The following is a 26,428-nucleotide window of genomic DNA, read 5'->3' on the forward strand; positions in this document are numbered from 1 at the left end:
CTTTAGAATAATACAAGCTGACACGCACATGTACAGGACAAACTCCCACATGATATTACATCAAATATGGATTTTATTCATGATATTTGTTGTTTTCAGGCAGATGTACCCTCCAGTTTTTGTGTTATAGGACTCTCACCCCATAACAATATAAAATAATATAAAATGTGTTGTTTTATATTGGATTGTGTTTGAAGAATTTTCAAATAGAAGTTGTCTTGATCTGTTAAATATATCCATTTTGGTCTTAAATTGTTGATTGAGATAATGGGGGTCCCATAGCTAGGTTATTTCAGACAGAAATCTTTTGGATTAGATTACTACAAATTGGAACAAATAATGGACAGAATCGCTTTGTGGCAGCGCAGCACAAACATTTGAAAATCATGTAGTTTAAAAATTTTAATTTTAATAAAAACAATTTATAGTTTTGTGCTTTATAGGGGGTCCCTGAATGCTAGGAGGTCTGGGACCACCCCAGCCCCCCATTCAAACACTGAGAATAACCCAATTCAAAGTGATGCCCAATTTAAGTTTACCAGGCATCAATTTTGTTCACTCATTATTTCATTATCAGCTAAAATTACAAAGCCTATACATTTTCAACACAAAGCCATACAAGCACAAATTATAAAAAGAAAACGTGTTACAACTTGCCCAACTATGTGTAATTACTTTTTAAATATTATCATGAAGGTAAATGTTTTACACTATGAATATGTCTTGTACCTTTTGACCTTTCCCAATGACAAATACAGTATATTTCTTCAAAACTCTTACTATGACTGTTAATTCAGCCACTGACACACTTTACTCCACAGCTGCCATTATTCATGAGAAATATTTAGGCAAATGCTTTACATGGTTTTTGTAAGAATTTATAGCCTGCCTTGACACAGATTCCACTCCAACTTAACTGTTGAAACAAGCTCATCCATCTAAAAGGTTTGATAATCATAAAGGTAATCTCAGTTCAAGCAATACATTAATATAACCTGAAGTAATACTTTCTTAATAGTAGTATGGGAACAAAAGTGAGACTTTGAGAACCAACACAGGTCAAAGAGGGTCTAGAATAAGAAAAGGCATCTGCCTAAACATCATCCGATCACTTGGTTGATCTGATAATATAAATCCGATGACCCGTTTGGGCACACAGTTGGGGACAAGGGTCATTTCTAGTACTAGGTTTACCTCATTAGCATTATGGGTGGGAAAACAGGTTTGAAACTGACTAAAGTGTCAAGACTGACTTTGCTCAGGGTTCAATCTGACTCCGGTGAACCCAAAGTATGACGTGCTTTGTCACTGCTAGCACAATAAACTACTTTCATCAAGATTTTCAACATCCTCATAGTTTTTTTCTTATAACTGGTGAGCCAACCAACGAGGGAGTTCCGAAAAAAGCGGGGAAAGGTAAGAAATACTGACTTTTCTTCTGTTTATGCTGTATAAGAGTTTTTTTTGTTTTGTTTTAAGGAACCCCATCGTTTTAAAAAAATCTAGAAAAGAAAATTTTAAGAACAGAAAGGAATTTAGTTTGTTTAGTATTAGCAGGAGGAGTTCTTAAGCCTATTCTGTACAATTCTGTAAGAGATTCTAACGAAACTCAATCAACCCGATGAAGTGTGGTGGCAGAATTATAACAAAAGAGTTTCCAAAGTAACTGAAACTGAAGTACTGTGGCTGGATAGTTTTAAAATATAACACAGAAGCCTGAAGTATTGTGGTTTTGTCCGACGTACTGTGACAGTGTTACATTTCAATCTGTTTGTGCGTATTGGTGTAGCAGAGTTTGAGGCCCGAAGGACTGTGGCCCACAAAGTAATGAGACTTTCAAGTTAAAAGAAACTTGTTTTGGATTTGTTATGATTTCTGTTAAGATTCTAAAGTAATTGAATTTAGCCGGTGTAGTGTGGTGGCAGAATTAAAACAAATGATTTCCTAAAGCAATTGAAATGGTTGTGTAGAGAGAGAGAGCCCAACGCACCGTGATTAACTCAGAGAGAAAAGGACAGATCTGCAAATAAGTCAAAGAGGAAAGAGACACTTTTTGAAGTTTTAGGTGTGATGTCAATTCATTGTTATAAAATAAGAAAAGGAGAGCACCCAGCAGTTTTTTCAGAACGTTTACTGGAGACATTTAAATCTTTCAGTGGCAATCCTGATATTACTAAGAATGATGTCAGTTTCAAGTCTGCCTTAATTAACTAATGTGATCCACTTACCCATTCTGCTTTGTCAACGTTTGTGACGCCTTTCTCTGAATTTGATGACATTATTGCTAAAATTTACAACAATAATGCTAATAGTCAAATGAAAGGTGCCAAATCTAGACATCCAGTGGCTGCTTTTGGCAGGAAAAAATATTCTAGATTAGCTGATGGCTTCCATCACAGACAAAGGAGATTTACAAGAGTAAATTTAGAAAGTGTTATTCTTTGCGATGCATGTGAAAACGCTTGTCACATTGCTAGACTTTGTCAAGATAAAGAGAGATATCAAACTTTGTCTGTCATGCATGTGGAAAAGATGGTCAAAATGCAAGGCGAAAAGATGGAAAGATAATGAAGTTGTTTGCTTTAAATGTGGAAAGACAGGACACAATGCAAGACAGTGTCACTTTTCAAATAAACAAAAGATGGGCTTTTCTGATTTGCTTAAGACAATAGACAATTTAGAAACCCAGTTAGCACTGTTGAAAGGAAAGAAGGAAGAAACCTTGCCAGACACATCACTGTGTGAACAACATGACTGTAAGTCAGTCACAAGCAGATGCTGATGTGAACTAGAGAACTGTTTTATGATAGTTGCACATTTTAGAAAAAATATCAAAATGGGGGTGATTCTTTATGAAAAATTATTTAATCTGGTTGATGTTAATCTATTTAGAAGAAATGTTTGAATGGCACTAATTTTAAAAATACATTTTTAACACATTACTGATGTTTGATGTTCTGTGAGTAAACATATGTGATTTTGATGTTTTGAATGTGAAAAGTTCTTGAGGTGGAAAAGGGTGCCAACCTCTTATTTTCTTCTTGTTTCAGGTGTAAGCATGGAGATGTCAACCTTAGGAAGAAAGACGATCTGGACAAAAAGGACAATTCAAATTTATTTAGATAGCGCTTTTCACAATTGGTATTGGTTTTAAAACCGCTTTACATTAAAAGCAGTAGGGGAAATAGAAAAATCGACAGACAATATAAGTAGCAAAATACAGCGGCTATGAATAAACTTTACAAGTGAGCGTACTTACCCGTCACCGCACCCGTTTGAGTGGGGGGGGGGGGGGGGTTAAAAGTTGATGTGCAGCTCAAATTAACTCCGGCATTTTTTGGTCTAAAAGCCTAATCTTGGTCTTGTTTTAAAAAAGACAATGTAAGGTTTTTCACTGATGAAAATATTTAATAGAAAAATTGTTATAGCAGTTAAAATTTATTTTAATAATTAAAAATAGTGCAATAACATATTAATTTGATAAATACAATTATAAAAATGAAAATGTTTCACAAAAATAATAATGTAAACATGAAGCCATATGTCTCAAGCAGTTGTGATCCAAATTTTAAGTTAAAATCACAAAAAATGAGGTTTGTGTAACAATTTTAGTGGTTTTACTAACAACAGCCACTAGGTGTCAACGGTTTGCTGCATTCTATTGTCACTAATTAATAAAATACTGTCATTGCATTATTATAACTGCTAAAACGTTTTGAAATATGAAAACTAAATTCTTAGAGCTTTCCAATGATAGTTTGTCAACATTTTTGTAGATTTATACCAGGATATAGTGTTATGAATATATAAAATTAATATGCATTCCTATGGGGGGTGGGGTCATGTAATTAAAAACGGTCACTACATTATTTCTATCATCAGATGACCTTGAAATATGAAAACAACATTCTGAGAGCTTTCCAGTGATATATAGTTTATCAAAATGTTTAGGTTTAGAGTAGAGGTTTAGTGTTAGAAATATGTAAAAACTGTCATGACTGGGAACAGGAATCAGGACGCACTCGCAGGGTTCACATGAAATAAATAACATTTAATATAAAACGAACAGAAACAAAACACGAGGAGTAAAACAGCAACACAGGAACATCCAATACAGAGAACAACAGGAATAGACGTGGAACGGCGACAATGACAATGATCCGGCGACCGGTGAGAAACAGGCAGCAGTATAAATACACAACACTTAACAGGGAACAGGTGTGATGAATCAGTCCGTGAATTGTCCAGGTGACGTAATCGGAGACACAAACAAAACATGACACGGATCACCGTGACATAACCCCTCCCTCTACGAGTGGCTACCAGACACTCACATAAACACAAAACAAAAACAAAGTCTGGTAGCGAGAGTCCAAGGGAGGGGTGGAGCGCTTGGGGACCCTGGCGAAGCTGGCAGCCGCCAGGATGAGACCAACAGGAACGGTAGGCCGGACTGCGCCAGGAGAACCGGAGCGATCGCTCCGAGAACCGAGGCAGACGAATTACCCCCCTCCTGGGAATCGCCGACGATCAGCTGCCCCCGGAAGTCATCTCCCATCCCCTCGCGGAAACGGAGACCCTCTCTCGGTAGCCACCCCGGGGAAATGATCGGGCGTGGTCAGTTCCGGATCCCCCTGCGAGCAGGATGGTGGTCCTCCGAGGGACCGTCGACGACGACTCAACCGTTGGGGGACCGCCTGGGCCGATCCTCCTCCCACATGCTCGCAGGAGCGAGCGATCGCTCACGGTGGTCCCCAAGAGACATCGGGGCTGATGGGGAATGAACCCCGATGTCACTACTCCCCCTCGACAAAACTCCTGGGGGAGCCGCCCTCCGTGAACCCGCTGCGTCCAGTCTGGCCGGATCATTCTGTCATGACTGGGAACAGGAATCAGGACGCACTCGCAGGGTTCACATGAAATAAATAACATTTAATATAAAACGAACAGAAACAAAACACGAGGAGTAAAACAGCAACACAGGAACATCCAATACAGAGAACAACAGGAACAGACGTGGAACGGCGACAATGACAATGATCCGGCGACCGGTGAGAAACAGACAGCAGTATAAATACACAACACTTAATAGGGAACAGGTGTGATGAATCAGTCCGTGAATTGTCCAGGTGACGTAATCGGAGACACAAACAAAACATGACACGGTTCACCGTGACAAAAACAAATTGGGCCTACATGTTGGCCTGTGACCTTTTAGAAATTGACTCTCACTACATAATTTCTTTCGCAAAATTTTGATGAAATATGAAAATTACAATCTAAGAGCTTTCCAAAGATATATAGTTTGACAAGATTTTTTAGGTTTAGAACAGGGTATTAGTGCTATACATATGTATACACAAATTGGGTCCACCTGTGGCCCGTGTTGTTTTAGAAACTGACTCTGACTACGTCATAATTTTCTGAAAATTGTGATGAAATATGAAAACTACACTCTTAGAGCTTTCCAAAGATATATAGTTTGTCAAGATTTTTAGGTTTAGGATAGGGTATTAGTGTTATAAATATGTAAAAACAATGTAGGCCCGCTTGAAGTCCCGTGACCTTTTAGAAAATGACTCGCACTATGTCAACCTTTTCCCAAAATGATGATGACAAATGAAAACTACACTCTTAGAGCTTTCCAATGATATACAGTTCGTCATGATTGGATAAGAATTCAAATGCAAAACACTGAAATAATTGTAGGCATCCCACCGGTGGGACAATGACATTTAGCAGGATATAAATCATTTGAAGCACATTCTCTTCATAAATTAATCAATTACTCTCCCTACATAATTTATTTTATAAAACACTGCTGAAATATGCATTGTAGAGGCTTAGACCTTTCCAAAAATATATAGTTTGTCATGATTCAATAAACATTTACATCCAAAATATTAAAGTAAACCTAGGTGTTCCTCTACAGGAACAGTGACAGTTAAGTGGGTTTAATAATACAGCGCCTATGAATAAACTTTACAAGCGAGCATATTAATAATGTCTTGTATACAAGAGGGTGCTAAATTAAGACAATGTCGGCTGACTTCCCGGGGTTGAAAAACCCCCTAGGAGAAAAACCTTGGGGAAGAACAAAAATTCCTAGGAGGGAAAAAACCATGGGAGATTATACAGTAGACGTTACATATCTATCTATCTATCTATCTATCTATCTATCTATCTATCTATCTATCTATCTATCTATATATATACCTTTTGATGCGCGCTGCAGTGTTAGGTGAATGTCCGAGCTGCACATGTGACAGATCAACTAAGCAATACGATGACATGTGAGAGGGCTGTCTGTAATCGCGAACCAAACGACTCCCAATAAAAAACACAGACTTAACATTACGATGGGTTCCAGTATTAAGAGAGCGCTTTACTTCCTGCTTTTTTCAAAACAATCACATCTTAATGACGAAAGCGCGCCCGGGCTTGAATTGATAAAAGTACAATGTAAGTGCGTGCATCTGGGGGACTGGGAAGGGGTTACAATCTCGCTGGGGCATGGTTGGTTTGGATAATGTGAGTGCGCCCTTAGTTGAAGCACCTTTTGAAGCAGCAGTTACAGCCTCAGGTCTTGTTGTCTTTTTGGGTGTGATGCAGCAAGAATGTGTTTTTAAACATAAAAGATCAATTTTAACAGCTGCTTTAATATTTACTTAGAAAGGGTAGGCCATCTTATTTATTCACATTCAAACTTTACCTACTTTGGGTGTTTAGTTTTATGAATGGGGTTGTACTGTAAATTATGCACAGCAAGTTGCATCCATATGATTATTGCACTAAAAACATAACATGTTTACAGTAAATCATTTGGTGAGTAGCAGTGTAAAGTAAAAATCTATAATTAGTGTTAAAAAAATAGAAAGTTGAAACTTCGTCGCGATATCGACCTTAATTCACCCATGTTGAAAGTGTGACATTAAAACAACGTTGTGAAATCAATGTTGATTCACTTTGCAAAACCAAAAGGTAATTCAATGTTGGTCTCTGACATTGATTTAACAGTGAATCAACTTTGAAATGCTGTCTGGGTTCCAATAGCAAAATAACTTTACTTCTATATTAAAACTGTGTTTTATTTTTTAAAATGTTGAACAGCAATAGTGCTAAGAGCAGCCGTTTTTCAGAATGTTCAGAAGTGAAAACTTTGAGGATATTCTGTATGGATTGGTTTTTATTTATTACATTGACTTCATTCGGTACATGTATGCTCAGTGATACTTGGTCACTTCTTACAGAGTACCAAGGCTTTGGAGATTTACACACGTGACATGAAAATGGGAATTCAGGAAACTGTGAGCAGTAGCCGTTCCATGTCAAGATTACGTTCCTGTGAGCAGGTTGTGCTGGAAAATTTGTGAGACTTTATAAATGCCTTCAATTTGTAGAATGTTTTAGCTATTTAATGTTTTAACTGTTATGAGGCATTTTCATGAGCTTTACTACGTGTAAGAATGCTAAAATTCAAGTGACATTTTGCTGAACAGTAAGTGAGGAACCCTTCCTTCAGTTACTTACGTCAGGGGCGCCGCTAGCAATTTTGGGCCCTATGAAAGAATAGGAGGTCGGGCCCCCAGTGCCCCCCACCATACCCATTTTGCACCAAACATACAACATGCAATTGAATAATACAGAACTATTTATTTTGCTATTGTTTTGACCACAATTAACAGTATTTATAGAGACTTACAATGTCTGCAACTAAGATAATTTGTTGTGCAAATGTAAATTTAATTGAAAAATACAGTACATTAATCAAATAATCAGAGAAAATGCAACATTATTAAACATAGATAAAAGATAAATGTGACCATGCCTGTGAAAACCCAGATGAAGTATTTATTTGTGATTTACTGTTTTCTACATAAAATCATCCTACATAATGTAAAGAACATTTTGTGAAAATATAAACTTGATGTCTTTAATATTGACTGAGTAATGTCATGTCAGCGATTGAAATCATAGTGAAATTAATGCTTGAAATCAAACTGTGATGCTTTTTATCTCACAATAAGATTTGAGGCTTTAGTCTGATTTTCACAGGCAGTCTCAGTGACATACTGTATACTTGAGCTGTTACACACACCAGTAACATTGTTACATTTAGAAATGGCGAACAACAACAATGCATCTTTTTTATACAGTTACCTTATGCCTCAAATAAGACTGGGTCAACAATGCTTGGCCAAAGCTTGTATTAAAATTATTAGCATTATTTATAAGGTGAGTAACAGGTTTCACACACAAGCAGCTACACAAAAGCAAAAATAACAACAGATCAATTGAAACAATGAACTCGAAAAAACAGCTATACTCGTAAATGAGTCTTCAGACTGTTTATTAATCAACGGGGCTCAAAAATGAAATGAAGGACAACTATAGCAGATTACGACATAGATTTCCTTTGATTTCTTAAAGCTGTTGCAAGGTGAGAAGCTTTAATAACTGGACTAGTTTAGCCTTAGATTCATTTCTGTTTTATCACAATCAACTCGATTCACGACTGCATAAAAATCCTTCCTTGGCATATTGCGTTGCAAAACATTGGAGTGTGTAACTGATCGCATTTCTAGTTTATGTTAATTAGCTTACACGGGCTACGTTAATTAAAACAGCTTATAAGGGCTGACTTCGTGTTAGAATCATAACACAAAACAGGGAACGCAATCGCCTTGTGTTTTTTTAAACTGGGGTGAACAAAGCGAAGACTTCACATTGGAAAGAAAACTGCATTGTATTGCTCCAGCATCACATTGTGTAAACTGCATTTATAGTAAGGAAGCGCACATATGCAGATATCATAGCAAATAGCATTAAATACACACACCTTGCTCTCTTGTGAAGTTCACTTCGCACTGTGAGTCCGTGGATTAAAGAAGGCGCTAAAACGCGGAGTAAAGACGGGGGCAGAGCTAAGAGGGCTCAGCTTAAGGGGGTTGCGTGTGCGGCACAGTCCTTGGCTGGGGCCCCAAAAAATTCATGGGCCCTTAGAATCGTCCTAACTTCCCCCCCTTACGGCTCCTTACGGTATAGTGTTTTGACAATGTTTTTAATATTTGTAAGATGTTTGAAAAAGTAGTTTCATAAGCTCTTACTTAGTGTGAGCATGTTAAATTCAAGTGAAATTGTGATTAACATTGGGTGAAAAACCCTACCCACTTTTATATTGGTGTTTTTGGAGATATTTGAATGTTTAACGTTTGAATTGTTAAGTGGCAGTTCCATGAGCTTTGAGTACTAAAATCTATGTGAAGCTTTACTGAACACTTGGGCAGTTTCCCGTACAGGGTCTAGATTAATCCAGGACTAGGCCTTTGTTAGGACATTTAGGTAGTTTGTACAAACAAATCTTATAAAAAACATTATTGGTGTGCATCTTAAGACAAAACAATGGCACGGATATTTGTTAATATATGTCGGTGCAAGATGATTTTAAATTAAGACAGCTAAAACATGCTTTTTATTCTAAAACAAGGATAAGCCATGTACTTGGGGAGTGTGACGGTCACAGAATGACCACACAGAGACCTGGAACTTGAACATCGACATACATTCACACACACACACACACACACAAAGAAATTAGACACAAGAGTTTTGTATTAATATTTTTATTATAATTATTAATTGTTCAGTAAAATGAGTATATGGAATTTTGTCATTGTGGTGTTTTTTTTTTACAGTGTACGTTATAAAATATGTGCAATAAATAAATACTTATTAAATACATAAGCACTGAATGAACTATTAAGATATTTAAACCCCACAGCTGCTAAAAAGGGGAATGAGACCAAACAAAACTCAGAGTTTACAGAATAAAACCTGCTTCTAACCAGGCTAGGTTCACAGAGAAAATTACCTTGGAAACAGACTTTGAGTATAAATAACCGTTTGGTTTTCTCTGATACGTAAACGTACACATTTTTCCATATATTTTTTGTAATCTGTGTGAGAAATCTTTGTGACTGTATACACAAAGACGCAAGGTTGTCGATTCAGATTTATCCACTCTGAGACCTGGTTTCAAAAATTATTCAGACTCCCAAAAGCTGGATCCGTCTGATACAATACAAAATGTGTACATATACAGGTAAACGCTGTACAGGCTCTCAGCTTTTTCCTCATTTCAGGGTTAAAATAATCCTTTCTGAAACAAGCCCCAGGACAGTGACTGAAAAGACATCAAATCTCTCTTATTACAAATCAGATCAGATTGACTTTATTTCTGTCATTTGTCTACAGTACTTTTATCAGAATTAACAAAGATTTAGATAATGATTTTTAATTGAAAATATTTGGTCACTTTTATGGTGATCAGTGTTTCCTTTAGTTTGGCAGTTTGACTTGGCTTTTTACTTCAGTTATGCTTTTGTGGCAATGGTTAACAAAACTCATTACTTGTTACAAAGGTTTTTTGAAACAAATATAAGCATCAAAGAAAAATACTTGTTTAATCTCATCAGTGTTTAAAAGTGGTTATGTGTTATAGATTATTTTCTACAACTTTTTTCACACATCAGACATTCTAAATCTCACTTTAAAATATGTTGTGGATTTTTTTAAAACATCAAGAATCAGCATATAAATTGCATCAATGACACATGCATGATGAGAGTCATTTGTTTTATAACATGATGGATCCCATGAGGCAATGCATGAACTATGTCATCATTGTTGTGATTCTTGTGCTGATTCTTGATGCTTGTCTGTGTGTTGATAACCATTTTCCTGCGTGCTGGCCATCCATTTTTAACACCATTATCAGGTAGGCTTATAAAAAATATATTGCAGGGTGTTATCAACATATATAAAACTGTTGCTGTGTTTACAGAAAACATATCAGACACTACATAAGCTGAATGTACACTTTTCACTTGCATAATCAATCACCAATTGGTCAATTAATTTTTAGAATTAATCAGATAAACAGATTGTAACATATTAAGTGGTTTGGTTTCACTTTGCTGTATTGTTCTTATAGTTTATATTCCTACATTGCAAATCACCATTAAAAGAAGGCCACTACTGTATATCATCAACTTAATTTTTCCAATGTTTTGTTACCTTGTATTGGATGTGGCTTCCTACCTGTATCTCCTGCAGAAAAGCTGGGCTTCAAAGTAACTTTACTGCTGCCTATTTCTGTGTTACTGCTGATTCTTAATGACAAGCTGCCATCTATTGCCAGTGTTATCCCATTGGTTCGTAAGTCTGCACAATTGACAACAATAAAAAGTAAATATAACAAATTTTTAAAGATTGCGTAGTTTATACAAATCTGGATGAGCTTTGATGTATAATATCAAATTGTAATGGTTTTGTCTTGGGTTTTGTTGTTTGGGTCATTTATTTTGAAGTCTTGTTTCTGGTCTTGTATTTTGATATCATGTCATGTCTCACTTCACCATTCACTTCCTGTTTGTCTTGTATAAAGCTTGTTCACACAACCAGTCACGTTCCAAAGTATTGCCAGCTGTAACACTGCATACCGAGCGTTCATGGTTATTGTTTGTTTCCTGTTTATGGTCTGTTTTGTATTCTTGTTCATGGTTTTGACCCCTGACTGTATCTTGGATTTATTCTTTTGCATACCGTTTGGATTTGTTTGCCTGCCCTTTTGGGATTCTTCGTCTCTCGCTCTCCCTCGCTTTGTGTAGGCAGGCCTTCATTACAGAATACTTCGCCATACCAGAATCCAGCAGAGGATTCTTTATTTCCAGCCAGCAACAATAAATCCAGTCTTTGCTTTGCTTGAATTACGCCGACCAATTGAGGATTATGTCAAGGACTTCCTGGATTTAAGCTATCAGGTACACTATAATGATGACATGCTGAAGGACACATTTTATAATGCACTTGATAGGGATTTACACCTGTGTATGTTGCGTGATGCCTCACATTGGACCATAGAAAGTTACATTGACTGTGCTTTGTTAATGAGTGATTCTCCCTTTACTGTGGGAGCCGCAGATGAGGGGCACTGCAGTTCAGCCACAGCTATCTCACAAGAACCAGCTCAGGCCATGTCTGTTTTACAAAAGCCTGAACAAACCATGCCTGTTTCTAAGATGGCCGCCACCGTGACTGTCTCTAAGATGGCCTTCACCAAGCCAGTCTCTGCACCCAAGATGGCTGTCATTATACCTGCACCTGTTTTTAAGATGGCTACCGACTTACCTGTTGCCCAAAGAGCTATCGCCACGACCACACCTGTCTTCAAGAGGGCTGTTGTTACCCCTGCACCTGCTATCAAGATGGCCGCCGTACCTGCACCCGACCCACTTCACAAGATGGCTGTCACACCCGAGCCACTTCACAAAATGGCGTCCTTGCCTACATCTCCAGTTCATGCCAAGACCCGACAATTGATGTCAAGTCTGCTGGATGTCCCGATGTTGTCTGTGTGGACAGCTAGGATCTCAAGTCAAGTTTTGTCCAGTTCTGTGGTCCCTATGGCAACAGTCCTTTGAACTCTATGCTTCCTGTATTTGCCATGGCCCTGTGGTGTGCGTGGTCTGTTTTCTGCTCTTCCGTTTCATGTGAGGATTGTTGGAGAAAATGTATTTCTTATGACATAATTGTATGTTTTATGTTACCATTTATGAATGTATAATCCATGTCTTAGATTTATGAATGTACAATCATTTGCTTAGAATCATATTGTCTTACTAGCTACTCAGAGAAGACTGCCAAGGTGAAAAAGTACGTAGAATGTTCTTTTGTTATCATATAACCTTTGGTAACTGCATCATCAAATTGCATCATCAAGTTATTATCTTGTTTTTGGTAAAATGTAGTCAATACTATTTCTCTAGACTTAGCAAAATGTGCGATGTTGTTGCAATTATGAAAGTCTGTGAGGTTCGACCTTCGGAATGAACCGAGTGAACCAGTGATTAAATCCTTAATAAATACAGTCCTGCAGAAGGAACAATTCGAGAGACAGTTGAATGTTTCCTGATGAGACATCTCAATCTGGGTTCTCCCTGCAGAATATTATAACCTCATTCGTGGTCTGAGTGTGTCTTATTTTTGTTAAGGTTCGTAAATATTTTAAACCTGACAGGATTCTCAAGCGCTTGAATCCGAATCATCTCATACACCTCCTGTCATGGCTAGAAGGTTCGAACCTGTGTCTCCTGCACTTGCTTGCTACCACGACTAGAAGAACCTGAGCCTCATACACATTCTGTTACGAGTGAATTGTCTGTTTCACCTGAGTCGTCTGTTTCACCTGAGTCGTCTGGTTCCCCTATTCTGAACTTATTGTGTTTTCTGCATTTATGTACCTGTCTATTTCTAACCTGCTATGCCAGCCTCTCTCTCTGCTATCCCTGTCTGCAGGTCTAGAGCGCCACCAGTGCCACCCTGGTGTCCTTTGTCGCCTGTACCCTGGACGGCCAAAGTTCCCCTAAGTATTTTTTGGGGGGAAGTAGTACCCGGATGCATGGAGGAGGGAGAGGACACCGAGGACGAAGCAATCTCCCACTGCTGCCTCATGATCCTGGCCCGCTGCTGCCTCATGATCACGGCCTCCTGCTACCTCATGACCCAGGTTAACGCCTGCCTAATGACCCAGGTCCACGCCTGCCTCATGATCATGGTCTGTCCTTGCCCCATGACTGGTCAACCATGGCCCCATGACACAGGTCCATCAGGACCTTATGACCCTGGTCCGTCCTTGCCCCATGATCCTGGTCCATCAGGACCACATGATCCAGGACTGTCTATGCTCCATGGTCCGGGACAGCCTCTGCCCCCAACGAGTAACCCTGCCTCTGCCTCAAGGTCCTGAATCACCCACCCACCCATGGACTCTTTGTATTTATAGATTCTTGTCTAGTGTTCTGCTTGTTGGCTCCAGGAGTCACCCTTAAGAGGGGGGGGTCTGTTTTGTATTTTTGTTCATGGTTTTGACCCCTGCCTGCATCTTGGATTTATGCTTTTGGATTACCGTTTGGATTTGTTTGCCTGCCCGTTTGGGATTCTTCAAATAAACTTCTCTGCACATGGATTCGTCTCTTGCTCTCTCTCACTTTGTGTAAGCAGGCCTTTGTTACACAAATAAACTTGTGAATCATGCTTGCCCCTCTAGCATGGAGACCCTAGGGCCAAGTTTGGAGTTCCACAGTGGTACAGTTTCTGATGCAGTGTTCTAATTGGGGGGGGGGGCTGGGGTGGTCCTATACCAGACACTTTTAGTGCAGGTAAAGAAATATAGGAGGGTTCCAGTGCTCCATGTTTTGACCCCTAGTACACTGTAAAAAATATGCAGCAGCTTTGCTAAATCAACATATTTTTTGTTACTTTAACTACTTAAAATATACAATTTTAGCTTTATTTTAGAAGTTATGTCAAGTTTTCACAAGTCAAAATTTAAAATATTAGGTTGAATTTACTTGCAAAACCAAGTTGTTTTAACTTGAAGCAGATTTTTTTACAGTGTTACTGGCATTAAAACACAGTTTCTTTCTTTTTTATTATGTGCTGTATTGACACTAGATTATCAATTGATTGAGAGTGTAGTCTGAGCAGTTCCTACTGTAGATTTAAGAATTCTACAGAATTGTATTATTACCCAGATAGCAGACGGACTCGGCCCGAATGTGGCCTCATGATGGCACTGCTGGCGTGCTGCCAGCAATGGCATGCAACATGTCAGACAAGTATGGGCCAGGTGTGGCAATGATGGCACTGGATCCATGATGGCAGATAACATTTGGGCCAGTTGTGGGTGGGAGGTATGTGGCCCAGATCAGTGTAGTGATTGTGGCCCAGATCAGTCTAGTGATTGTAAGCCACATTTGAAATACTGTGTTTTATAATAAATAATTATACGAATTGAAGGATTTTCAGGCTCTCTTAATCTTAATGTTAATTTAACCTTCATTAAATAAAATGTTAGTTTTGTATTAAAAGAAGTTAATATTGGAAAAAATAATGTTTGTCTACATTTTAATCACATAAACATGCCTTCAGATCATGGGTCAAGATTATTTTGTTCAAATGACCCTGAACTTCCGGAAGATTTTTTTCTGAATTTAAAAGTTTTGATAACGTTGCTTTGAGAAGCACAATGGATCGATTCGATTTAAACTTTCTTTTGCGTGATTTTCATTGTAGCAGGAGTTTATTCCTGCTGAAGATTTCTGACTTCAATGACTAAGTAAAACTATCATTGAGTACAATCAGATGTTAGATACTGTAGAAATACACAATATGTTTCACTGTGCTTTTGCCTGCCGAAGTGTTAAAAAAGATCAAATCTTTGTGCCAGTTAACATTCGCATTACGTTTAGGATGCACAGTTTATTTGTGCAGTGCAACAAGAACCTACACGCAGATGACATCAAACTGCGAGAGCGACTGGAATGATCATGGGCAGGATTCTGATTTCAAATCGCTCTCGCTGTATTTTAACGTCATCCGTTTGTCAGTTCCTGCAATGCAGCATTTCTTCGAACACCTTGTCAGAAATTATTGAGATGGCCAATCAAATTAAAAAATGTGAGTGCCACTGGCCAATCACATAACAGCAGATGAGCTTTCCTGTTAACGCAAGCCGAGCGGCGGCCAATCAAATAACCAATAGGCGGGGTTACCGTCAGGACAGAAGTAACAGTTACGCCGCGTCAATCAATCATAACGGACACAGATTTCAAAGGTAGAAGGATGAAAGATAACTAGTAAGTACCTGAACTTAAATATTTAAACTTTTTCAATCATAAAAATGTTTTTGTTTATGGGGCGGTTTCCCAGACAGGGATTAGACTAGTCCCTAGACTTAAACACATTTAAGAGCTCTCCAAACTGAAAACAACTTTTTGCACTGACATATCTTAAAATACATCAGTGCCCTTTGTTTTACCTCAAAATGCACACAGGTAATGTTTTTAGTAAGGCGTGTTTGTTAAAACTAGTTATATTTCCTAATTAAACTAAGGCCTAGTCCTGGATTAAGCTAATCCTGCTCCGGGAAACCGCCCCTAAATGTCTAACAAACGTATAAACGGATGCAAACGTTTACGTGATTCATGTGTAATGTAATGCGTTATATTGCCGTGTGACATAAATTGATATTAAATTAGCTGTTTTCTATAAGGTTAAGAATTAATGTAATGTTATAATGAAGTAATCGAACTTGGTTATCTGGTCTTCCTGATGTTAGAACATTTATTTAAAAAATAAAATTTATTTGAAAATGTATTTCTGTAATGTTTAATTTAATTTTTTTGTGAAAGTGTATCAGGTCTGTGTTCATCAAGACCTGAAAACTCTGGAGTGGGACAAAAGAAGGATGATGGGGTGTATATATTACAATAGACACATTAAGGTAAATTAAATATTGAGGCTCATGTTTGCTGTCATGGTTCTGCCATCTTGTCCTTTGTTTAATCTAGTCTTGTGGCAGAACCATGACAGACCCATGTTTTGTGTGGGTTCACGTGGTCTTAGTATTGATTTACTGGACCACGTGTTCCCAGTGTCTTGTCTCTTTTACCCCTCTCCCTTGTCATCCTCCTCATTATTGTTTAATTACTGTCACCTGTTGCCCTCATTAGTTGTCCTCTATTTAAGACCCTTGTGTTTGTTGTCCTGTGCTTGTGCATTGTTTCCAGATACCTGTGAGTACGCTGTCTCAGTTAGTCTAGTCAAATAGTGTTTATTGTCAAGTTCATTGTGTAGTGTCACCCTGTTTAGTGTTAAGTGTAGTTGTAGTCAAGTCTTGTTTAGTGTTCACTTCCTCTGTTTAGTATCTTGTTTATATTGTTTTGCCCCCTCGTGGGTTTTGTTTTCTGTTTTATTCATTAATAAATATCCTTAGTTAACCCCTTGTTGTCTGCATTTGGGTTCATCCCTTCACACCCTACCACCATCATAACAGAATGCACAAGCCAATACAGAACCCAGCAGACAACCCATGTCGTCCCGCCAGGCGGCAGTCGGCTGACCTAGAACTTTGGTGGCAGTCGACTGCCGCCGACATGAAGATGGGCAAGGCCCCATTTCCTCCCCAGCAGGAGAGGTCCCTGAGGGGGTATGCCCTGGCGGTGGAAGCGAGGAGGGTTTTGTTGCCAGAGACCCTCCTCAACTCCTATTTCATCGCGGGGCTCAACGTCCCTCCTCCCTTGCCCGAACGGGACGAGTTGATCCGCCGCCCGTTCCATGAGGTGGTGGACAAGTTGTGTCGGGAGGAGTTTCGAGTACCCACCATGGCATCACCATCTGCCACGCTGCCATCTATCCCGGAGGGATGTATCTTGGGAGTGGTGGCGTCTGGCGACCCGAGTCTTCCTCCTTCGGCCCCTGAGAGCTCCTCTCCACCCATGTCGCTACGTGGTAAGCGAGAGCGGAGAGTTTCGTAGGAGTCGCCATCCGAGGGGTCCTCTTCGGAACCTGCTGCTCCCACCACAGTTTTCCCCTCGCCTGCCATGGCGTCTGCACCACGTCCCAGAAGGAAGAGGAGGAAGAGGGGGTTGACTTCTCTGTCTGCGCAGCCACCGCTGCAGCCCCCGCTGCAGCCCCGGCCGTCTGCGCAGCCCCCGCTGCAGCCCCTGCCGTCTGCGCAGCCCCCGCTGCAGCCCCGGCCGTCTGCGCAGCCCCCGCTGCAGCCCCGGCCGTCTGCGCAGCCCCCGCTGCAGCCCCGGCCGTCTGCGCAGCCCCCGCTGCAGCCCCGGCCGTCTGCGCAGCCCCCGCTGCAGCCCCGGCCGTCTGCGCAGCCCCCGCTGCAGCCCCTGCCGTCTGCGCAGCCAACCACAGCGCCCCCTGTCACGGACTTTGTTTTGTCTCCGCTGCCGGACGCAGCGCCCCCTGTCACGGTCCCTGTCTCGTCTCCGCTGCCGGACGCAGCACCCCTGTCTCGGTCCCTGTCTCGTCTCCGCTGCCGGACGCAGCGCCCCCAGTCACTGACACTGTCCCTGTCTCGTCTCCGCTGCCGGACGCAGCGCCCCCAGTCACGGTCTCGTCTCCGCTGCCGGACGCAGCGCCCCCAGTCACGGTCTCGTCTCCGCTGCCGGACGCAGCGCCCCCAGTCACGGTCTCGTCTCCGCTGCCGGACGCAGCGCCCCCTGTCACGGTCTCGTCTCCGCTGCCAGACGCAGCGCCCCCTGTCTCTCCAGCTCCTTCTGTTGCTTCCTCCCCAGCACTGTCATCCTGTTCGTCTGCCTGGTCCCCTGCTACTGTCTCCATGTCCTCCCTGAACTCTCTTCCCTAGCCAGTGAGTCCTGGCTCGCCCCCGTCTGCTCCCTTGTCTACCCCTACCACGCCCTGGAACCCTGCCTTGCCTCCTTTTGTTCCCCTTTCCCAGCCTGCATCCCCAACCAAGCCTGTTGCCTCCAAGCTCCCCACCAAGTCTGCCCGGACTCCTCGTCCCAAGCTCTCCACTACCCCTGAACCCAAGACCCCTTGCCCACCCAGCTCCACCCTACCTGGACTTCCTTTTGTGAACACTGTTTTGCCTCCGCCCCCCCCTCCCTTGTTTATTGTTTTTATTATGTCACCCCAACCCTCTCGTATTGTATTCTTGTCTCCCATTGATGTTATTTGTCATGTTTTCTTGGTGTCTGTCTATCTGTCAGTCTGTCTTGTCCCATGTCTAGTGTTCCCCTGGGGAGCGTCTGGAAGCCGCTCCTTTAGGGGGGGATTCTGTCATGGTTCTGCCATCTTGTCCTTTGTTTAATCTAGTATTGTGGCAGAACCATGACAGACCCATGTTTTGTGTCGGTTCACGTGGTCTTAGTATTGATTTACTGGACCACGTGTTCCCAGTGTCTTGTCTCTTTTACCCCGCTCCCTTGTCATCCTCCTCATTATTGTTTAATTCCTGTCACCTGTTGTCCTCATTAGTTGTCCTCTATTTAAGACCCTTGTGTTTGTTGTCCTGTGCTTGTGCATTGTTTCCAGATACCTGTGAGTACGCTGTCTCAGTTAGTCTAGTCAAATAGTGTTTATTGTCAAGTTCATTGTGTAGTGTCACCCTGTTTAGTGTTAAGTGTAGTTGTAGTCAAGTCTTGTTTAGTGTTCACTTCCTCTGTTTAGTATCTTGTTTATATTGTTTTGCCCCCTCGTGGGTTTTGTTTTCTGTTTTATTCATTAATACATTTCCTTAGTTAACCCCTTGTTGTCTGCATTTGGGTTCATCCCTTCACACCCTACCACCATCATAACAGTTTGCATCTTTGTGTTTATATATCAAAAGATTGCTCTATATGGCTAAATAGTCACATTGTGATTTCAGTGAAAGTTGATAAATACAGAGGGCTGGACAGTGGTTTCATTCATTAGGTGAGTAAGAACTGACAGTAGTAAATATGGGCGACATACTGTCAAAATGATTGATGGTGCCCTTTGACCTCAGGGGAGGGGCTAACCTTTGACCTCTGAGGGAGGGGCTGACCTTTGACCTGCGAGGGAGGGGCTGACCTTTGACCTGCGAGGGAGGGGTGACCTTTGACCGGACCACCCACGTCGTGAACCTTTGACCTCCGGGGAGGGGTTAACCTTTTGACCGGACCTCCCACGTCGTGAACTTTTGACCGGACCTCCCACGTCGTGAACTTTTGAACCGACCGCCCACGTTGCTCTGAACTTTTGAACCGACCGCCCACGCTGCTCTGAACTTTTGAACCGACCGCCCACGTAGCATTGAACTTTTAACCGGCCGCCCACGTTGCGTTGAACTTTTAACAGGACCGCCCACGTCACGTTGACATGTTTACGTCCGGGGTTATCTCCGGGACGCGTTAAATCATGTCCTCCTACGATAAAACAATAAAAACAGTGTTTACACAAGTGGTCTTCATTAAAACACATTCCGTGCTCCCATCATAATTTATATAAGGTGGGGGCCCCGATATGTCTAATAAAAGCCGGGAAAATCACAGTTACGAAAATCACAAACATGGATAGCCCGTACAGATCGTGCGATACTCCGACGAGAGAATGGCAATTCGACTTGAATCAACAAGCTATGGCTCCGAAAAAACAGCGTAGGCATATCTGCTTGACAAAGTTTCTTCATGAAAATAAGAACATCGTTGCTGATGAAATTATGCTAGAAAGTAGCATAGTAGTCAGTTACAAGTTTAACAAAGAGACTCGTACTGTAATACTCTACAACACTGAGAAAAAAGGTGAATATACACCAGGACTGGACTCGCGCATAGTTTTCGGTGACAAGGACTGGACATTGTTTTACAACAATGTCTGGAAAGATCTGCACGACTGTCGCGAAGAACCATTGTACATCGCACAATGGGATGCTATAACACCCAAAGGACGGTACAGAGTGGTGGGCGACCATTCTAAAAAGAGGCCGGGGGACTGCATCTACTTTTTCTTCTGCAAAGACAACACAAAGCTTCGCGAGCCACTGTTAGGGGTTCTACGTGACGAGCACTACGGTCTCTATGATATGCAATTTTTGTTCAAGTGGCGTGATCTGCATGGTATGGAAAACATTTTTTCAACCATAAACAAAATGTTCAAGTGGTGCGACATGCATGATGGCTATTGCAAAGTTAAAGTACAGCTGTTCCACCCCGAGAAATGCTCACGTGGCCAATACTCTGTAGGACCGTCTCCGCCCATTAACTACGCCCATTCGTCACGACCGTTATAAAGCAGTAGATGGGACCGCCTCCACCAGCAATGTCTCAAGACAGCGATCCAGATAACATCCCCGGTCCTTCTCTCTACATCGATGTTGACTCTTACAACGACAACGCTAACCAACACTTACCCGATGACGACCTTACCGAAGAATTCAGAGGCCCATCAGAGGAGAGTCTGAGTCGCCTAAAAGAACTGAGCGCTAAGGCTGCCGATAACACACTCGATAGCACAGATGGATGCTTTACAGACGTCGGATTAAAAATCATTAAAGGAGTGATCGGAGTGCTGCTAAACCACCTCGTCAACAACAAGATCAAGCAAGAGTGTCTGGGGTGCGAGATAAACCACCCTAGTCAGCGCCGACATTCCTGTCTGTATGAACCACCCTCATACTTTTTCGACTTGCACTTTGGAGAGTTTACAGACAAGCTGTTTCAACCCATCCTACATCCCATCGTCAACTACGTTCTACAGCGCAGCGGGCTAAAGGCTGATCCTCGGGCTATTCAAGGAGCCGCAGGAGCTATTCTTCACGAGTTAAAAGACGAGCCGAACATTGTCTCGAAACTAGAAGAAATCTCAGAAAACCTGCAGGGCGACGACACAGACGCCCTAATTTTTGACATCGTCGATTTCTGGAAATCTAATACAGTTAAAGAGTAACCATCAAAACATGGGAAACTTCTGCAGACCACGAATCATCATACCCTCTTTGTTTAAAGGGTATTACAGAAGGCAACTGATGGACTTGATGCATAAGGCAATCGAGTCGAAAAATGACCCCGCCGCGGAAAGCGTTCGTCTTTCAAATTTCAAGGAAAAAATGGCTGCTGTGAGAGGACTGTCAAATTCATGGGACAGTATGAGTAACTTCTGCATTAAAGACCGTGTGTCGGTCTGTGCTAACCTCAGAAAAGTTTTGGACATTGTGTGTAAATGTAGAAATGAGATGGGCATTACAGAAATCATGTGTATGTGTACATATGTATCGGAGGTCTGTCTGGTGCTGATTTCAAAAGATGAGAAACACGAGATTAGCAAAATTGTCGAAACTCTGGTCGACTACATGCTCGACCGAAACATGATGTCTTGCGTACATTTTCTCGACTGGCTGGATATATTATAAAGTCATATCAATGTTACTATCTATCTATCCTACATGTAATCATTTGTTTCGTAATCATCATCATGTAACCATTTTTATTTACTTATGTAACCATTTTTGTATTCATCATCATGTAACCCCTTTTATATACTTATTTAACCATTTATTAAATATGCCTATGTAACCATTTTAAACTCCTATGTAATCATTTATTTAGCTAATGTCGTATGTAACCATATTATGTAACCATTTAAATAAAGTCTGAAGCATAAAACCTTTGTCACCCATTCTTTTGCGGACGGGGAAAAAGCTAACATGGCAGAGCTCATGAAGAAAGCATATTACACGCCGTCTAACCCCGGTTCGTTAGGAGGTAAAAAGCGTTTAAAAGATGCCGTTTTAAAGGACACGGGCGTTAGGCTTACCGATCAGCAGGTTTCAGAGTGGTTGTCAGGGGAGGACGCATATACATTACATAGAACCGCTCCTATAAAATACAAACGGAATAGAGTAGTTGTTTATGGTGTGGATACACAGTTCCAGGCGGATCTCGTCGACATGACCGCTTATTCCACGGAGAACGATAATATAAAATTTTTACTGACTTGCATAGACGTGTTTAGTAAATACGCATGGACGCGTGTGCTAAAGAATAAGAGCGGTCCGGAGGTTACTAAAGCCTTTGAATCTATACTCAATGAGGGACGAGTTCCACAGAAATTGCAGACGGACCAGGGTAAGGAATTTTTTAACAAGCATTTTCAAGATTTGATGAAAAAGTACGACATTTACCATTTCGCTACCGCCACCGATTTGAAAGCGAGCGTCGTAGAGAGATTTAACAGGACATTGAAAAGCAGGATGTATTTTCCGATTTGTGTTTTTAATGCTTACAATATTATAAAATCAAGTTTCTGAAAACTCACGTCTCTTAACGTGTCTCTAGGCTAAGCTAAACTGTTGTATAGCTTTTGTCTATTATTGAAAATTATCCCTTTGCATGCGGTTCATGTTTTTGATACTTTTGTGAAAATAAAAACTTTTGTATGTCGCACAAACAATGACGTAGCATGACGCTGATGACGCCGAAATTATAGGACGCTTGACTATTGCTACATTTTTAGATTTAACTGCTGTAATAAATTGTTAACACTTTTTTAATTTTATCGGAAATGGTTGTATTCATTTAGGAATGCGTTCGATGTGTTTGTTTTTGTTTTGTATTGTTTTTAGCCCACAGAGGTTCATTTTTGGCAACAGTCGCTATAGCGCTTCGTTAGAGCGTTAGCCATTTTGGAATGATATTTCGGCAGCCATTTTGGAATGAAAATTCTCGCAGCCAAAATGGGGTGCTGCGGACAAAGTTTTCCAGTAGAGGGCGCCATGTGACTGCATATTGGGCCTTTTCATTTTGTTACACTAGAGCGAGAGCACTGTTGGTTCTGTTGTTGCTGAGCACAGTGTTGAGCTTCAGGGCGGCCGCTCTGCATATGTAAATAAAAATTTATATTAATCTACCTCCATGTCTCCACATCTGTAGGCAACTCAAGATATTACAGAAACCGAATGTGAAACCGGAAGACGTCGCAATGATAATAGTTCTCTCTGTAATCTCCCCCAACCAATTATATATTTAATTTTTAATGTCTTGATGATAACAGGAATGTTTCTTAGGTTCCTGTGATGACTCGCTTATTGACTTTGAAGATCTACGTAAGTCCCTAATTGTCTTAATATCTTTTTGCAGAAAATTATTTGTGATAGTCAATGCTGCATGAAAAAATCATTTAAATCTCTTTAAAAAATTTCAGAGACTGTAATTTTTATTAGTGTAATACTAAATTATTTATTTGAAATAGTGACTATACCTCTACACAACGACTACGGCAGTGGCAACGGTAAATGTTTTTATTTATTAATCTTTGCTTGTTTTATATATTTAATATTATTAAATTATTTTAATTAATTTATTTTTAATTTTATTTTTTAATGGTAATAAATCTGTGTTTCAGGGTTTGCCGATTCGACTACGGGTGAATTTCCACGCGAACCGAGTGTTGAACAGGTGATCATAGATTTGACAGCCGAACACGAGGGGGACGAAGTGATAGAACTTTCAGATCCCTTGAGGGAGGAGGGTTTCAACGGTGATGCTGCAGAGGTCCTGCCGCTATACGGTGAGTCATCTTTTCACTCGTTGATTATAAACTGTAGTCGCAGCTTGCTTATTTCTGATTTGTTTACTCATGCAGAAAACTGTATCGGGTGCAGCGATTGCGAGCCAGGCTGTAGCAACTCACACCAGAGCGGATGGGGGCAGTCATCCGGGGCTAGTGATCATAGCGCATGCGCCGATGATGAGTCGGACTGGTCCGAGTCGCAGATGAACGCTAGTGATCAAGCCTTCGGGGTTGATGACGACGAATTACCATCGAGTGGTCAACAGACACCAAACAGTATTCAAGCTCCCATCGATGAAAACTTATACGAACAGATTGAAAATCCTCAACCGGTTCATGAATTTGGCAACAGAATACTGGTTCAAATTGAACAGTTTAAAAACCATTTTGACAATCGTGACCGTGAGCTTCATAGCAGATTAGACACTTTCGACCGTAAACTTCAGCAGTTAGACGATCGCGTACGTCAGATTTATGTTCAGCTGGATGCTCATGATGGTGCTATTCACTTGGGTCTAGATAGACAGCGTTTAGCTATAGAGGAAATAGCTCGTGATTTACGCCACCAAATTCAAACTGCCGACAATTCAATCGGTCGTTTGCACGACTTAACGCGCGAACAGATAAGAGAAAGACGTCTAATGTTCGAAGCCGTGTATGCTATGGTTTTCCCGATATTTTATCCATAGTGTAATTTTTATAAGACATAGCATTTTTACTCTATATCCGATGCTATTTTACATTTATCTACCTTGTGTTTAAGATATTACCATATATCTACCTCATGTTTTAGCATGTATTTTGTTTTTATCTAGCATTTATCTACCTCATGTGTTTATGGTTTTAGCAATTATCTACCGCATGTTTTATCATTTATTTTGTTTTCATCTAGCGTTTATCTACCTCATATGTTTATGGTTTTAGCAATTATCTATAGCATGTTTTATCATATATCTACCTCATGTTTTAGCAATTATCTATCGCATGTTTTACCATTTATCTACCTCATGTGTTTATGGTTTTAGCAATTATCTACCGCATGTTTTATCATTTATTTTGTTTTCATCTAGCGTTTATCTACCTCATATGTTTATGGTTTTAGCAATTATCTATAGCATGTTTTATCATATATCTACCTCATGTTTTAGCAATTATCTATCGCATGTTTTACCATTTATCTACCTCATGTTCTAGCATTTATCTACCTCATGTTTAAGATTTTACTGTTATCTACTTTTTGTAATATCTGAAAAATATTGTACAATGAATAATGAAAATTGTTCAGACGTTGGGCATAGCTGTCATTCTCTTTCAGATCAGTCACAGGGTGCAGTGTCTGAAGAGGCCGGTAGGTCACAACAACAATTGTTAAATGCTTATCCGAATTCCGAGTCGTCGCAGCAATTCACCCATTTTGATTCGGACCCTCAACTACGAGAACTGTTAAATACGCTTTATGCATACACACACCAAGATGGCGGCGCGCTACCAAGCACCTCAGGCCCATCTACTACCTCGACTCCCCCTACAGATGTTATCGAACCCATACAGACGCCCCCTTCCGATACACCGTCACTGAGCACAGTCGACATCGAAGCGTTGATACGCGATGGTGGAACCGTAAATGACTTTCACGTTTATCCGAGACCTCGTTTCAATAGCGTGGAACTGCAAAGATCCATGAATCTGAGAGAGATTAGAGCCACAGATTTAGCATCGTATCACATACGCCTGCACGACACCATGAACGAAATGGTAACATTCGCCAGACGAATCGGAGGTGACAACAGTGTGAACAATTTCACACTAAGAGGTCCGCGTCTCAATTCTGATGTATCTGTAATTTTATCCCCAGGAAATAATTACGACGTCACGCTATTTACAGATCAAATAGAAAAAAATTTACAGAGCGACGAGCGACTATTGTGTGATGATATGGTCGAGATAGGCGCTACTGTGGCAACGAACAGACAGGGAGGTGTTCGACGCAAACTTACGGATTTGGCTCTTGACCAGGTGATCAAAAGAAAAAAGACGAGTTTGTTTTGTCCTATGAATATCTCTAATAATTTGTGCTTCTCTATCTGTCTCGCACATTTTCTCGATCCCGCATTACCTGAGAGCGACCTGGAAAGACGCGCCGCGGTCATTCAAAATGACGCGGGATTCTCGATTCAAGACAAGATAGGCCTTTGCGACATAGCGAAGTTTAAAAGTCTGTATGATGTCAAAATAGTTGTTTTTTACAGAACAACAGATGGACCGGTAGAAACATTCGCAAATCAGAGCGATCCGCATCCAAAAACGTTGCACCTTTACTTACACGACGAACACTTTTACACGATTCTCAATCTAAAGGCGTTCATCGGTTCCAACTACGTATGCAGGTTCTGCTATAAAGGCCACAACGACGTTAATCATCACCACTGTAGCCGCATCTGCAATGTGTGTTTCGACCCCGATTGCTACAAACATCCTAAAAGAACCGTACATTGCTCCGATTGTTTGCGATTCTGCA

At 40.8% G+C, this 26,428-nt stretch overlaps 1 protein-coding gene across 1 annotated transcript; it reads left to right on the forward strand.

The window, feature by feature from the left end:
• Positions 1–22,045: 22,045 nt before the first annotated feature.
• LOC141281971 (uncharacterized) lies at positions 22,046–24,803 on the forward strand. The gene is made up of 5 exons (XM_073814125.1): positions 22,046–22,165; positions 23,392–23,443; positions 23,590–23,628; positions 23,743–23,907; positions 23,983–24,803. The coding sequence occupies exons 1-5, from the start codon at positions 22,046–22,048 to the stop codon at positions 24,597–24,599; spliced, it is 993 nt and encodes a 330-aa protein (XP_073670226.1). The 3' UTR covers positions 24,600–24,803.
• Positions 24,804–26,428: the final 1,625 nt, after the last annotated feature.

The sequence above is a fragment of the Paramisgurnus dabryanus genome, chromosome 3 (genome assembly GCF_030506205.2).
Source record: "Paramisgurnus dabryanus chromosome 3, PD_genome_1.1, whole genome shotgun sequence".
NCBI classification, from domain to species: Eukaryota; Metazoa; Chordata; class Actinopteri; order Cypriniformes; family Cobitidae; genus Paramisgurnus; species Paramisgurnus dabryanus.